Genomic DNA, 15,749 nt, shown 5'->3' with positions numbered 1-15,749 from the left:
GCACGGTCCTCGCCGCCCGACGCTCGGGCACTTGTCTGCTGGAAGGGGCGTGTGTTTCTGAGCGGTGGAAGGTCTGAGACCGCACGCGTGGCCGTCTACGCTGAGAGATGGCAACTACGGGAACTGGTTGTCCTCGTCCTGGCGCAAGGCGGTCGCCCGCCCCCGCGCCCGCCCCAGGAAACTCCAGAAGCAAACTTCCTCTGAAAGGTGAAGAGCCGCCGACCTGCCTCTGCTCGCTCCCCGGCACACAGCCCTGCACCCCGATTTGGGGCGCCTGGGCTGTGCACGCCCCCGGGTCCCCTCGGCTCCCTCGGGGGGAGGCGGGGCGGAGGGCTTTCTAGCCCTGTGAGCTTGGGCGAGTGGCCTAAACCTGTTTCCTGGGTGTGAGTTCCCAACTCTTAAGAAAGAAGCTGGGGGCGGAGGAGGGCGAATCTTCCTATTACCCCGTTTTACAGTTAAGGAAATTGAGACTGAGAGGTCAAGTTGTTTGGTATTTTTTTTTAAGTGTTCAGCTAGTCCCCGACCTACTTGTCCTCCGAACCCCTCCCTTGGGCTCCCATTTCCCGGGCTCTTCCGACTTCCCCACGACGCCTTCAAGCCCTGCCAGCGGCATGTTTGCTGGAGCAATGTTCCCCCGATAGAATTATAGGATCCTCGAGGGCATCTCAGGGCAGCCACCAGATTGTCTTTTCAGACAGCGTTCCTCCCGCGCTTAACTGGAGCTGGCGCTTAGTAGGCTCTTTAAGATGTTTATTGATTCATTTCTACAAGCGCTCTTTTGCAACTACAGACTGGAATAGTATTTCGCACTCCCTGCAGGTCTTTGGAATTCTTTAGTAATTCATGAAAATACAAGTCGGGTTGGGGGGGAGTGTGTGTATGTGCCCGAGGAAGACAAATTTAAATCACTTTTATTATTTATAAAGGGTGAAACTGAAATATTAAAAGAGTGAAGGCTAAAAAGTGTATATAAAATGTTCTCTGGGTTATTTTGCAAGCCGTATGGATTAGTATTACGTCTAAAGGGGTAGAATTCCTGGAGAGCAGTGGGGGGCGTGGCCTTCTGTCCCAGGTGCTTAGTAACTAACAGCCCTATGTCGGGGAGAACCTCGTTGAGCGTAGTGGTGGGGTTTTTAATGAGGACAGGACTTTTGGGACAGTTGTCAAGGGTCCTGAGAGACTAGAAAAGAAAATCAAGAGTTGCCCGAGAAGTGAGCAGCCCGGAAGAAAGTGTGGGACCAAGTGAGGTGTCCACGTCTGGGAATCAGGAAACCTAAATTCAGGTTTGTCTCTGCCACTGACTGATGTTATGAAAGACCCCCTTTCCCCTCCTTATCTCAGTTACCTCCTCTGTAACGTGAATCACTTGGACTAGCTAGCGCTGATCTCATCCAGCTCTTAATATTTTTATGATTCTGAATCTTTGGAAAGGTAAGCTAAGGCCAGCTGATGATAAGGCCTTGAATGCCAAGCTAAAGAGTTCAGATGATCTCAGGCTCTAAGATTCTCTGGTTCTCAGGGACCACAGCTTTATGGCTCTGGAGAAGTTATATGAGGAAGAGGTAGAGGACCCGACCTTGACTCGGATCCTTGGGACCAGCACTGTTTTCAGGGGACTTGAACACCCGAAATTATCAATCAGGGGCCTTCTCTTGCCAAACAAGATCACAGAGCAGTAAGTAGGGGCCTCTACTCACCCTCCCTCCCCCTTTCGTCCCTGCCCCAGCCCATATCTCCTGGGGATCCAGATCTCATGCAACCCTAGGTTCCTGGGAGGCAGAAGGCCTAGGTTCTAGTCTAAGATTTACTTACCAGTTACTGTGTGACCTTAGACACTTTCCTGTACCTGTTTCATTATCTGTTAATGGGGATAATACCTTACCTGCCAGAATGTACTTCTCACCCCAAATTCCATGATTTTATGATTTCCCCCAGGAAGCCATTTGCCCAGCCCCTTCCTTCCCTGAATCCCCCATCATGCTAGACTGAGGAACACTGTCCACTTTTGCCCTCTAAGATGACCCCCTCACCCCCAATCTACCTGTCTGCCTGGTCATCTGTCTACAGCTTTCAACGTGGGCAGGATGCCATGTCCAAAGGGGAGTGGGAAAAGGCTGTACTCTCCTTCTCCAAAGCCATCAACCTTAATCCCCAACTGGTGAGAATGGGAGAGAATGAAGGGAGCAAAAACTCTTTCCTCCCCACAGCCCCTTTTGTCATCTCTTCCCAGCCAAGGGTTAGGCCATGGGCCTCCCCCAAGCCCAAAGGACAAGTACATTGTCTGCCCATCTATTGTAATCCCCCTTCTTGGTGCCACCCCCATTGGGCCCAAAGATTCCTTGGTACTTTCTGTATGTTCACTTATTCTCTGACCTCAACGTCACTTCCACTCATTGGACTTCATTTTCACCTCTTGACAAATCCTCTAGTCCTTGTTTAGATTAGAGGATCCCAGAGATCCTTTATTTATCTGAGATTTAGTGAGCCTGCTGCTTATTTTGCAGGGTGGGCTGGACTAGACTTGCCTGGATCAAGGAAAAACCAGCTTTCCCTGGGTGTCTTCCCTCTCCACCCCTGCCACAGGTGGAATCCTATGTGCTTCGGGCTGAGGCCTATCTCCAGCTGTGTGATTTTGCTTCAGCCGCCCAGAACCTTCGAAAGGCCACCTTGTTAGTCCCACAGCGGTCCCAGTTTATGGAACGCCTCTGCTTTGTCCTCTATCTGCAGGTGAGTTGCTTAGTCCTGCCTGGGGCTAGGGAACCACCTTTTCTGTCCCCTTCAGGAGGGGAAGAGGGCATGCAGGGACTCCAAGCTTCCTGGCTCAGTCTGGGCTGGACTCTCAGTCTGTCACTGACCCTCTGTCTGTACTTATCCCATGGGTGGCTCCACCTCTCACTCTCTCCTTCCCATTTCTCTCCTAGTCTGTTTCTCTCTTTCCCATACCAACATCTGTTTCTTTTTTTCCCCTTTCGTATCTCTTCTCATTTCTGTCTCTGTATCTGGCCTCCTCCTCTGTCTCTCCCCATCTGAGTTTTTGTCCCTTTCAGTCTGTTTGTCTCTCCCTTGCCTCTTCCTCTTTCCTTTTGTATCTCGAACACCTCTCAGTACGTACCTAGCTGTCCTAAAAGCCTGGGAGGGGATTAAAGCCACCTGTGGATGCTTGCCTTCCCACCAGGGCCAGTGTCTCTTTGAACATCAGGCATACATGCAAGCCTTAGATCTGTTCACCCAGGCTTCGGAGCTGCAGCCTCATAGGCCCTCCTACCGCTTCCGAAGGTGACCCTGGGGCCTTAAGGGCTAGAGGAAGGGGGTAGGGAATAGGGCTGGGAGGGAAGTCTCCCTCACCTTGGCACCTCCCTCCACCTACCTCTAGCATCGCTTGCCTTTTGGCCATGAAACGACATCAGGAATGTCTCCAGATGGTCACAAAAGAATTGAAACAGGCTTCCAACCCTGATGTCTACATCCTCCGTGCTCGACTCTATAACTACTTCCTAAAGGTAGAACCCAAACCAGCCCCCTCCTCAACAGGCAGGATGGGACCACAATTCAGTCCCTAAACTCAGCTCCACAATTAGATGGGAGTGGCATTCAGCCCCCTAAGGTTAGTTAGTATAGGCAGGAAGTCCAAGGACTCTGTTGTTCCCAAATCTTTTGGGAAAAGTCAAGGTAATCAATCAAACCAGGACCCCAGCTTTACTCTCAGCCCTACCCCAGCCAGTTCAGAATGTAGACATCTGGAAGGATAATAATATCAAATAAGATTAAGTTTTAAATGCCAGGCTGAGGAGTTGTAGTTTGTCCTAAAGGCAATAGGGAGCCACTGAGTAGGGGATGACATATAGTCAGACCTGCACTTTAGAAATATTTGACAACTATGTAGAGGAATTCAAGTCAGTAAGCATTTATCAAGTGCCTACTGTGTACCAGGCACTGTGGATAAAAAGAAAGTCAAAAAGTAAGAGTTGGTGCTCAGCCGAATAAAGGATTAAAGGGAAGAAGCTGGAGCTGGAGTCCCATTAGGAGCTTGTCCCAGTAGGTCTGTTGAGAAATGAATGAGACCTAGAATCGAGTGGGAGAGTGGGAGGCCCTGGGGGGAGGGGCATGAGCAGATCCGAAGTGACAAGACTTGGCAAGATAGGAGAGTTAGGAATGAATCCAAGAGTATAGCTTACCTTTTTGAGGTTTTCAAAGCACTTTAATCATCATGATCTTGAGAGCAGAACAAAAATGATCCCTATTTTATAGATGAGGAAACTGAGGCAGAGAGAAATGTGGTGACTTGCCCAGGGTCACACAACTGGATTCATCCTTGGTTCTTCAGACTTCTCACAAGTCCAGTGATCTTTCCACTGACTTGTGGAGTATTGCTAAATTACTGTTAGTGAACTGTGGTCTGAGATGCACAAGGAGCCCCAGATCTAGCCCTGCTTCTACCCTGAACTCACAGTATGACTTTTGGGCAAGCTGTTGCTCCCCATTTCTTTCTTTATAAAACCAAGGTGCTGGGACTAGATGGTCTCCAAGGTGCTAGGCTTCCCTAACATTCTGATCAATCAGCTCATTGTGATTCTGATTTGCCTCATTCTGAAACAGGAAGCAAGGTGGTAAAGTGGTTGGCCTGAGTGTTAGGCCAGAAGTCAGCTGAGCTCTAATGCTCCCTCAGATACTAACTGTGTAACCCTGGGCAAATCACTTAACCTCTCTCTGCCTAAACTTTTTAATGTGTAAATTGGTGATTATAATAGCACCTATCTTAGAGGGTCATTGTGAGGATTAATAACATAGGCAGCACTTTATGGGCAGCTAGTGGTGCAGTAGATAGATTACTGAGCCTGGAGTCAGGAAGACCCCTCTTCCTGAGTTAAAATCTGGCATCAGACACTTCCTAGCTGTGTGACCCTGGGCATGTCACTTAACCCTGTTTGCCTCAGTTTCCTCATCTGTAAAATAAACTGGAGAAGGAAATGACAAAGCACTCCAAAATCTTTGCCAAGAAAACACCAGAAGGGGTCAGAAAGAGACACAACTGAAAGATAACTGAACAGCAAGAGTAACACTTTATAACAAAGAGCTATGTAAATGTTAGCTCTTTTTCTTACCTTGACTGAGTTGTCAAGGGTGAAGCTGTGTCTGTGACTCAGCCCTGCTGGCATTTTGGTCAGAACACAAAACTGGGGTAGAGAGAAAATATCCCTGAACATTCAGGGGAACATTCTAACTGTTGCCTCTTGCCCCACTCCCCACCCCTGCTGCCAGCCAAATCAGTGTTATCAGGATCTGCACGAAGCCCTCATCATTAGGCCTGAGCACCCTGAGGCCAACACACTGCTGGAGAAATTGTTGGCCCAGGCCAGGAAGGCCCGGGAGGAGGCAGTGGTCATGGCCTTGAAGGGGAGCCTGGAGGATTCTTTGATCCGGATAAACTGTGCCATTGATAACAGCCCAATGGACCCTAGCTACTATTTGTTCAGGTATAATTATGATAGTCATAGTAAGTGATAAATAATATGTAATAAGTAATGAAAGGGCAGCTAGGTGGTGCAGTGAATAGAATACTGCACCTAGAATAAGGAAAACTTGAGTTCAAATCTGGCCTCAGACACTAGCTGTGTGACCCTGGGCAAGTCACTTTACCTTGTTTGCCTCAGTTTCCTCATCTGTAAAATGAGCTGGAGAAGGAAATGGCAAACCACTCCAGGATCTTTGCCAAAAAAACTTTCCCCCTCAGAAAGTGGTTACAAAGTCAGATGTGACTGAAAACAACTGAATGACAAATAATGAATGAAAGAATGACTGAGTAGGTGCTAGCATTCACATATAGCCCTTTAACCTTTGTAAAATCCTTGACAAATATTATTTCAGTTTATCTTCATAATAACCCTGTAAGACAAGTGTTACTCCCATTTTACAGATGAAGAAACTGAGGCAGACAGCGGTCAAGTAAGTTGTCTAGGGGACTATACATAACTAGTAAGTAGCGGAGGTAGCATTTGAATTCAGGTCTTCCTGACTCCAGGTCCCACTGTACCACCTCACTGCCAATAATAACATTTGGTGGCATTTATCTAGTGCTTTCTGAAGTCTTTCCTAATTATTCTGTGTTTGCCATGTGTGAGTTATGGGCTCTGGGAGCGCCCTTGAGCTCTCCTTGAATCTTTGAGGTACAGACTCTGGGAACCTCCCTTGAACTCTGATTAAATCATCCTATTTGATGAGGCATTTGTGGGCCCAGACCTCAGTTACTAGCCTAGACCTCCATCTCCATCTACTTCCCATCCTTGAGCCTATCAAAATATCAATCCGCCCTTGAACAAAACACCCTTGAACCTAGGCCACCATTGTCTATGGTCTCTAGGTAGCCTCCAGCAACTTCTCACCCTTAATCACTCATTGACCTCTTCTGACTTCTCCTGAAGACTCTCCCCAAACTCCTCCTCTAGACCACCCCTAGATTCCTCCCACAACCTTTCTGTATATAAGACCCCATCTTCCCTCTGTGTGTGAGAGCACCATAGAATGACCTAGCACAGACTTACACTGTGTCCAGTACAAGCGAACTTTTAATAAACTTTACTTTTCTTTTGCTGAGAAGACTTGAGTCGAAATCTTTCAGCAGGACCCAGCGTGTTGGTATTTTGGGATCTCCAGAGCAACCCTAACCCTCTTTATGGGTAACCTCTTCATTTTTATGGTTCCCTGACATGTGAACATGTTGTTTTCCCCTGGTCTTACACACACATACCCTCCACAGAATATAAGCATCTTTTTCTTGGTCTTTGCATTCCCAGTGTCTATTACAGCATCTGTAATAGAACAGGTGCTTGTTGACTGGCTGACTTAAGTTTGCCAGGTCTTGTTGCCAAGTTTACAACAAGACCATGAGGGTGATGCTGCTGTTATCCCATTTTACAGATGAGGAAACTGACTGAACATGGACACTCACCCAGCTGGTCTGTTCCTAAGGCAGGAGTCTTCCTGACTCTTAAGTCCAGCACTCTGCCCACTGTGCCACAGTGGCCCCATGTATGGACCTAAGAAGAGGTTGTGTGTCATGGGGGCAAGCAAGCTCTTGGATAGGGATAGGGGGACCTGAGGAATCAAGATTTGGGATCCCAAAGACCCTGCTGAGGAAGCTCAGGACCCTTCCTAGCCAGTTTGTCACAGGCGGCAATGGGAGAGGAGGACCTGGGGTCCATTGCCTAACCACCCCATGGCTGGGCATAGAGGAGGAGAAGAAGGAGTAAGTGTGCAATCACGGTAGAGTTCCTGACCCTGGCAGTCAGGAGATTTAGGATCTAGTTGTGGCTTTGCTGCGGATGTCCTGGGTGGCCATTATCAATTGCCTGAGTTTACATTTCCTCCTGTGTAAAATGAGCAGGTTGGATGGACGGACATCATGCTCTGAGGCATACCGAGATGAAAACCAGGGTGGAGAAACAGAATACGATGGGACAGAGGGAGATGGGGTAGAGGAGATCACTGTGACCCTGTCCAGCTCTGGCACGTTAGGATTCTGTGCTTTCAGATGGAAGGACCGGGCCTGAATCTAGGGACCCATGAGAGGCGGGCAGCAACAGCGAGAGATGATCCCCTTCCTGTCAGCAGGCCCCTTGGGCCTGCTAGGGTGGGCATCCCTGCCACCTCCTCCGGCCTCCTCTCTTCCCAGGGGCACTCTGTTTCGGAGACTCAAAGACTTTGATGCAGCCATTGAAGACTTTCTCAAGGCCCTGGAGTTAGGCCCAGAAGACGAGGAGGATAATGAGGTTGCTAGGCAGGCCCAGCGCCAGCTGCTTCTCACCTACAATGACTTTGCAGTCTTCTGCTATACCAAGGGCGCCTATGAAGAAGGCGTGCTGCTTCTCAACAAGGCCCTACGGGGAGAAAAAAGAGAGAAGGGGATCTACATAAACAGAGGGGGTGAGCTGGTCCTTGGGATCCTCCTGGGGGGTAGGGGTGGGGATGTGGCCAGGGCCAAGGGAGGTACCTCATCTTGTATACAGGGGCATGTGAAGGGCTTCAGAGGGACCTGGGAGGTCCTTGGGTCCCCTCCCCGCATTCTGCATCCTAGATATAGCAGTAGCAGCGTGCATGTCCTCTAGCCCCAAGTCCGAGTCTCTCGTGTGCTTCTGACTGAACTCCTTGGCTTCCAGTGGCTAGCTGTCTCCCCTCCACATCCCTGTCCTTTATAGCCAGGCCTGTCCCCTCATGTCTCACTCCTGGAAGAGTTCATCCTTACCTCTGCCTTTGCTCATGACTTCTTCCTCTCCTGGAATGCCCTTCCCTCTCCCTTCTGCTTCTCCAGGTCCTCTCAGTCCTACAAGGCCCAGCTCATGTTATACTTCATTTAGGAAGCTCCCCCCAAGTAATGCCTGGTTTTCCCCTTCCTCAGAATTATAGTACTTAATGTCACACTGCTGGGTATTTTAACTGATAGATTGTGTGCTCCACCACTCTCTCCTTGTGGTGTGGAGGGGACAGAACTCTTCAGCTCCAGGGCTCTGCCTGTCTAGTTATAGTGAACGGACTGTGCCTGTTATCTGGGCACCAGCCTCGCTGAGCTTTGGAGGCTTTTGACCAGGGCAGCCACCCCAGGGTGGTCTCTCTCAAAAACTGTCTTCACTAAGTCACAGAGAGGCTGCAATTTGTATCCATGGAGATGGCCCAGACAACAAAATCACAGATTCAGAGTACCAGTACTTCACCATTCCTTATCCAAATGTCTGTCTTTGGGGGTGAAGGGGAGTGTGAGGAGAGGTGTTTAGATGGGAAAGAAGGTACCCAGACTCAGGGATTCACTGGTGTAGAGAACTTTTCCAATGAGAAAATTCTCTGCTAATATGGATTGGTATACACTCTGCAATCTATAATCTTAGAGATTAGCCTGGGCATTGAGAGATCACCCAGCCAGGATGGGTCAGGGAAGGGATTCGAACACAGATTTTCCTGCCTCCCAAGGCTATCTCTTTGTCAATTGCCTCTCATACGTACAGCTTTTCATTATCTGCTTTAATAGAAGGAAGAGAGATGGACAGTACAAAATAACAAATGACCAAAAAAGCAGTGGTATTTGGCTCTGGAAATGGAGCTAGGCTCAGACACATATGCTCACACACGTTCATAAATCCACAGCCTACACTTGTTCTCTTCCCCAACCGGATCTGCCTAAGCCCCCTAAGCTTGGATTGAATGGGGCGGGGCGGGGGGGGGGTAAGGGCAGCAGAGGGGTTACAAGGTCCTTGCGGATGATTCCTGTGGCCAGTGAAGGGGTGGGCAAATTGGGCACCAAGCAGAATCTCAGCTGGGAGCTAAGTAGAGAATGCTGGAGGACTGAGAGTAGTGAGTAGAGAAACTGACCAGTGAGGAGGAGGAGGAAGGGGACCGGGCCTAGGTCAGACAAGGAAGCTGAGTGGTTGCCCCCATCCTTTTCTCTGCCTTCCCTTCTAGATTGTTTCTTCAAGCTTGGAGAGCTGACCTTTGCTGAAGCTGATTACCTGGAGGCACTGGCCCTGTCCCCTGGGGACGAGGGTGCTCGATACCGCATGGGAATGCTTCAGGAGAAGCTGGGGCTTCGAAAGCATCAGCTGAGGTGTGTGGGCACCCGTAATGATGAGTCTTAAGGAAGAGCCACTGGCCAAAAGGTCTTCACATGCCCTTTCCCCAGGGTGATTCAGCCTGGCACTAGGCTAGCCAGGCAGATATCTGGGCAGACTTTCTTGGGCGCCTAAGCCCCTGACTCCCCAAGCCAACTTCCTAGTATAGTGCCTTCTAGGTGCTTGCACTTACTGCTTCTTAAGACACGGAAGCCCCAGAGCTTGTTCCAGCAGACTCCTGTGTCCCTTTTTCATCCTATGCCCCCACCAGCAAAGGTGCACAGTACCTACTTGGGAAACCTAAGCTTCAGCTTTCTAGTTCAATTAATTTGGATAGCATGCAGGACTTGGAGTCAGGAATATTTGGGTTCAAATCCTTACTCTTAGACTTACTAGGTGAATATGGATATGTCATTTATCCACTGAGGCTCAGGCCTCAGGTTCCTCATCTATAAAATGAGAGGTGTGAGCTCTTGACCTCTGAGGCCCCTTTCAGCTCTACTCTATGGTCTTCTAATTAAGCGAAGTACAAAACCTTGTGCTAGAAACTGGAAAGACAAAAGTTGAAAAAGTACACACTCCCTGCCCTAAAGGGGTTTATAATCTATTCCTGTGCAGAATGGCTTCTTCTTTTCCTTATCCCCCTCCCAAATCTCCATCTGCTGGCTTCTCCTTTTCTTCAAGGTGTCTTCCATGAAGTTTTCATTGAAACTCCCTTAAAATTTGTCCGGGTACTTTATCTGGATGTCTCCTCTGCCATTTCATTAACTCCCTTGTATTACAGTTTATGTAAGTACTCGTTTTCCCTTCTCCCTTCACCACCGCCATCATTGGATTCCAGATTTCTCAAGAGCAGAGCCTCTGTCATTTCGGTCTTTATATCTTCTCAGTGTCTAGCATAGTGCTTTGCATATGATAGGCAAAATTCTAATATTTGTTGATTTGAATTGAATAGGGGAAATAAAACAAATACACAAATTGGAGCAGTGCTCATTGACTCCCCTCCCACCAAATTCAATGTGAAATTAAGAGAGAGAAAATATGAGAAAAGTTTCTGAGCTCTTGAGGCATAAGGTGCTATAAAAACTGAGGGACCACTGAGTTGAAAGCAACCCTAGAGATTATCCCATTCAACCCATTCATTTCAGAGAGGAAATAGGCTCAGTGAAGGGAAGAGATTTGCTCACAATTATGGGCAGAAGCATACGGAAGAATCCAGGTCTCCCAGCTCTCAATCCCATGCATTTTCTTTTTTTCTCCCTTTTAACATGTTTTAATTTTACTTTTTTAAATTTCTTTATATTACTTTTAGTTCTCTATGTCTCCTCCCTGACCAGTAGAGTCCTTCCTTATAATAGACAAGTACAGTCAAGCAAAATACATCAGGATATTGATCAATACATTGACCAAGTCTGAAAATGTCTCATTTTGTACCTATTGTCCTTTACTGCATTTTCTGTGCTGCCATTTTAATGTTCTTCTCTCAGACCTGTGCACAGACCTAACAAAAAGATAAACAAAAAAGGGAAAATATGGAACTAAAGCCATTTGAGAAATTAAGAGCTGCAAGATTTAAGGTATTTCCTGAATGGCAACATTAAAGAGTATATATATTCTCAGTACCACATGGAACTTTTATAAAAATTGACCATGTGCCAAGGGCAGAGAAGATTAATAAATTTAAGAAAGAAATGCCAAATACATCCTCTACAGATTATAGTACAATAAAAATAGTAATATAGAGAACACAAGCCAAAGATAGAGATCTAAGTGAGACTTATTAAAGACATCCTAAATAATGAGTGTGGAAAAGAATAAATCACAGAAATAGTTTATAATAATGTGAAAAGGAGTAATAATGAGACTATATACCACAATTTCTGGGATTCAACTAAAGCATTCCACAGAGGAAAAACCATCTCTGAGAACATATATTAACAAAATATAAAAAGAGAGAATGAAATGAATTTTTCTGCTGCCTGTCAAGTGATGCTGCTACTGATGGTGCTTCTAGGATTGAAGACCATGAAAGATGGATCTGCCTTCTAGGCCTAAAACAATGTCCTAGTCATACCAGACCTCTTTCAGGCCCAAAACACATGGATTAGGGCTGGGGTTCAGACATGGTTCCATTGGCTCCCACAAAGGTTGATTCTTCCTACTCCTTCTAGACAATACCACAAGGCTGAAAAACACTTCTCTTCAGCCATTGAGTACAATCCAGAGAAAGCCAACTTCTACCTCCTCCGTGCCAGGAGCCGTCTGATGCTGCAGGATGTCTTTGGAGCTCGGCAAGATGTTGCTACTCTTCTGCTTCTCAACCCCAAACACCCCCAGGTGTGCAAAGCCCACCTGCCTCCCTCCAACCTGGCCCAATTCAATGGTATTCAACAAACATAAGGCACTTAGTTCATGCAAGGCACTGTACTTGGCCCTGGGGAAACAAAGGATTTTTAAAAATTATATAATTCTGGGGCGGCCAGGGAGCACAGCGAGTAAGAGCACCAGCCTCAGTGTCAGGATGACCTGGGATCGAATCCGGGCTCAGATACTTTGCACCACACCCAGAAATAACTGGCCGTGTAACCTTGAGCAAGTTAACCCCAATTGCTTTAAAAAAAAATTATATAATTCCCATTCATAAGGTGCTTACACTGTTTAAGTGGAGGACATGACCCATATCTAGATAAGTGTAAGAGAAATAAGAAAAGGAAAGGATGCAGGAAAGGTGTTTTGTGAAAATTTGAGGGGGAAGAGAGTATTTCACTCCTTCATAGTAATTCTGATTAGTGGGAGACCAAAGGTGGAGACTAGTAACTAGAATGATTTTGCATTTCCTATAGACAGTAGATGTTACCCATGGCCACAGAACCTCGACTGTTCTAGTAACATCTAAATTTTTGTTTTTGTTCCTTTGTTTTCACAAAGGATTGTTCTTTTGATTTCACAAGTTGTGCAGGAAGAGTCCTGTTTCCCCAGGCCAGATTTGGGGATCCCAAATCTGGATCTCTCTGTTCACCTTCCTTTTCTTCCTCACAGCTGGTTCCTATGATGGCAAACCTCTTTCCCGGCTACTCCACAGAGGCCGTACTGAACAGCAAGACAATGGTGATGGCTAAAACCCTCCTGGAGAGAGCAATGCAGAACCAGTTTCTCCAGTACCCTCAAAATATCCTGGGGTCAGATTCTTCTCAGGGGACTTATTCAGAGGGCAATGCTAGATGGGAAGATGGTGGTGTAAAAGTGGAGGAAGTGGGAATTAGCTTTCCTGATGAAGGGTCCTGAGTTCACAGTTAGGCATTTTTGGGACATCTATAAACTGAGTAGCTGGGCTAATCCCTCCACATTCTGTGTTTATCCAGGTGAAATCTGGTTCAAACACCCAGGTTAATCTTAATGTGGGGAAGAGAAATCCACTAAACTCTGGATGTCATTGACCTTTCCCCTCCTGCAGACTCCTGAAGAAGGGTGCTTCCACAGAAAAGGATGTGGACAAGAGGCCAGACTCCATACCTGTTCCAGAGCAGGCCCCTAACTCTGAAGAGAAAGAGCACCCTGACAACATTCCTGTGGTTCCCACATCAGGAATCCAGGCAAGGGAAGGGAGGTGGAAGGCTTTACTCCTTGTGACCTCACACCTTGCAGATTTCAGACCCCAGGAGGGAAGATAACCTTTGTTCCTCAGCTCTAACATCCTACTGGGATTGGATTGGTAGGGCCACACCATTAAGGCTTCAGGGCTCTCAGGCCTTATCTTAACATGGACATTGATAGATTCCACTAACATCCTACTGTCTTACCTGGTCATGGTGTGGAGTGACACTGGCTCTCTGGGGCTGTCTCTGGCAGGGTCAGCCAAGCTGGAAAGATTTCAGATATAGGCCTGGCAGTTAGTTTAAGCTCCATCTGCATGGGCAGAGTTTAAGCAGACACACTTGCAGTATTCTTGACAGGCCTGTTCCAAGGAGGGATGACTAGAATAGGGAAGGCCTCAGAAAAAAACTGCTGTACAGAATTGATCGAAAAAGAAAAGGGTGTTTGGCCTAGAGAGGGTTTAGCTGGGGACGTGGTGGGGGGAACTTACGATATCTGGAGAGCTTCCACATGGGCGTATATGACTTACTCTGGGACCCATGTTTGAAAGTTATAGGGAGGCTACTTGAAGCTAGACATAAGGAAGAGCTTCCACACTGCTGGTGCTGTCCAACAATGGAGGATAAGGGAGTGACCTCTGACAGGGGGTAGATTCTTTCCTGCCTTGGGGAAGGGGGCTGTTGGGACTAACTGTTCTCCAAGGTCCCTTCCAGCTCTAAGATTCTGTGGTTCCTTAAGGATCAGACTCTGATCAAGAATGACACAGAGCCAGCATCGAGTGAAGAGGAACTGCCTGGAAGCCCCCCAAGGGACCAAGGTTCTCCTGGTAAGTTCTGAACCTGGATCTCCCTCACTAGCTGGGGGCAAAAGCTTAACAAATTCCTAGCCTTTCAGAGTCACCTTGGATAAGCCACTTACCATCTCCAGACCTCAATCACTCTCATGTATGTAGATAGTGCTGTAAGGTGGATAGAGTCCTTTCATCACCACAGGCCTTTCTGCCTATAGCCAGGCTGGCCCTAAGGCTTGCTGTTTGTCATCAGGCCAGAGCATGTGGTCAGTGGGCACAGTCTTGAGTCCCCAGGGACACTCCCAGACCACAATGAGACAGTGATATGGAGACTAATAGAGCACATTTGTATGGCACTCCTCAGTGACAAAGCTTTTTGACATGCACTGCCTCACTTAATCCTCACATTAACTCTGTGGGAGGCAAGGCAGGGATCCTTACCCCATTCTACAGATGAAGAAATTGAGACCCAGAAGACCCAGGTCCAGTGCTCTCTCCACTCTGCTGCATTGTTTCACAAGAAGGAGCATGCTGTGGTGTGGAGGGAGCAGACCCGGGCTCAGAGGACATTGGTGGAACCTTGGACCAATGTCTTAGCCTCAGTTTCCTAATCTGTAAAATAAGGCAGTAGGACTAGGTGGCATCCAGGATCTCTTCCAACTCTAAATCTACAATTCTCTAAGTGTGTGTAGTGGTGCAAGTGTTATCTTTGCTCGACCAATGTGGAAACAAACTCAGAGTAGTTAAGGGCTAGTAACTGTCAGAACCAGAACTCGAACCCAACAAGCCTGCTGACACCAAAGCCTGTGAGTGCCCTTTATGCTCAGCCATGTGGTAAAGCAGGGAGGCTGGACCTGACTCAGAGGGCCCTTCTAGAGCTACTATTTCCATAATCCTGCATCAGCACACTCCGGAACTGGTGCAATAGCGGTATTTTGAGCTGGCCACAAGGACTCCTGGGCCTTCCTCTCAGCTCTCTTCTCAACTTAGGATGGGAATTCCTGGAAATCAACTCCTTAGGTCAAGCAGGGAAAATCAAGTTCGAGGGCCCAAAGGACATTGGAGAGTTTGTCTTTCCTGAGGCTAAAGCCTGATGAGGCCTTAGGACCAAACAGAACTATCTCCCTCTTAGGAGCTAACCTGACCACTATCTGCAAGGAAAGAGGCAGGCCTCTTTCATATACTTTAATGTCTTCATAGGGCAGACATCCTCCTCAGAGGCCACGACTGCTGCCACATAGACCAAAGTGAAGTCAAAAGCACCATGGTCTTTCCCTGAACCAGTATGTTGACAGCCCTGGCTTCTCTTCCCCTGATCTTAACAGGTGGGCACTGTCCACATCCACCCTTGCATTTTGGGTGGAAAAGGGGCAGGTCTCTGAGATAGACCTCTCGACACTGAAGGAAATCCCTCAGTTCCTTTTCCACCTGTCCTGGGCCTCCAGGACATACCCAGCATATCCATCAGTTCCTGCCCCTGGCCTCCTTTCCAGATAGAACCAGGGTTTCTCCAGCCAGAGCAATAAACACCTAGATATGCTTTCCCTGGTCCCTTAAATAAGTTTATTTTGTATCCTCCTCTTCTCCATTACACAAAATTAAAAACATTTAAAGTAGGCTCTTTTTAATCTCTATCTCTGGGGCTGCTGGGCTGGGAAGCTGGTTGGGTTTCCTGGTATCCCTCAGACAATGAGGAGATTGGAATAGGGGAAGGCGGATAAAAGAGTGTGTGTGTGTGTGTGTGTGTGTGTGTGTGTGTGTGTGTGTGTGTG

The 15,749-nt window shown here is 47.6% G+C and overlaps 2 protein-coding genes across 2 annotated transcripts in view; one reads left to right on the top strand and one right to left on the bottom strand.

Moving 5' to 3' along the window:
* Positions 1-77: 77 nt before the first annotated feature.
* Positions 78-13,264, top strand: TTC16 (tetratricopeptide repeat domain 16). The gene is made up of 12 exons (XM_069069181.1): positions 78-207; positions 1,520-1,675; positions 2,068-2,158; positions 2,584-2,727; positions 3,176-3,276; positions 3,374-3,500; positions 5,260-5,474; positions 7,670-7,920; positions 9,448-9,589; positions 11,765-11,930; positions 12,633-12,772; positions 13,048-13,264. The coding sequence occupies exons 2-12, from the start codon at positions 1,533-1,535 to the stop codon at positions 13,262-13,264; spliced, it is 1,737 nt and encodes a 578-aa protein (XP_068925282.1). The 5' UTR covers positions 78-207; positions 1,520-1,532.
* Positions 13,265-15,517: 2,253 nt separating this feature from the next.
* The window catches only part of TOR2A (torsin family 2 member A), a 5,888-nt gene continuing 5,656 nt past the window's right edge, over positions 15,518-15,749 (bottom strand). Inside the window, exon 5 of the mRNA XM_069069552.1 lies at positions 15,518-15,749. This exon is cut by the window's right edge and continues 859 nt beyond it. The gene's annotated coding sequence lies outside the window, so the exon portion shown is untranslated.

Source organism: Petaurus breviceps, unplaced genomic scaffold, assembly GCF_028583685.1.
Source record: "Petaurus breviceps papuanus isolate PSGF00001 unplaced genomic scaffold, PetGlider_PUasm1.0 90779, whole genome shotgun sequence".
Taxonomy (NCBI): Eukaryota; Metazoa; Chordata; class Mammalia; order Diprotodontia; family Petauridae; genus Petaurus; species Petaurus breviceps.
Note: the sequence above shows the minus strand (reverse complement) of the source record. Positions and strands in the feature narration are given on the sequence as shown.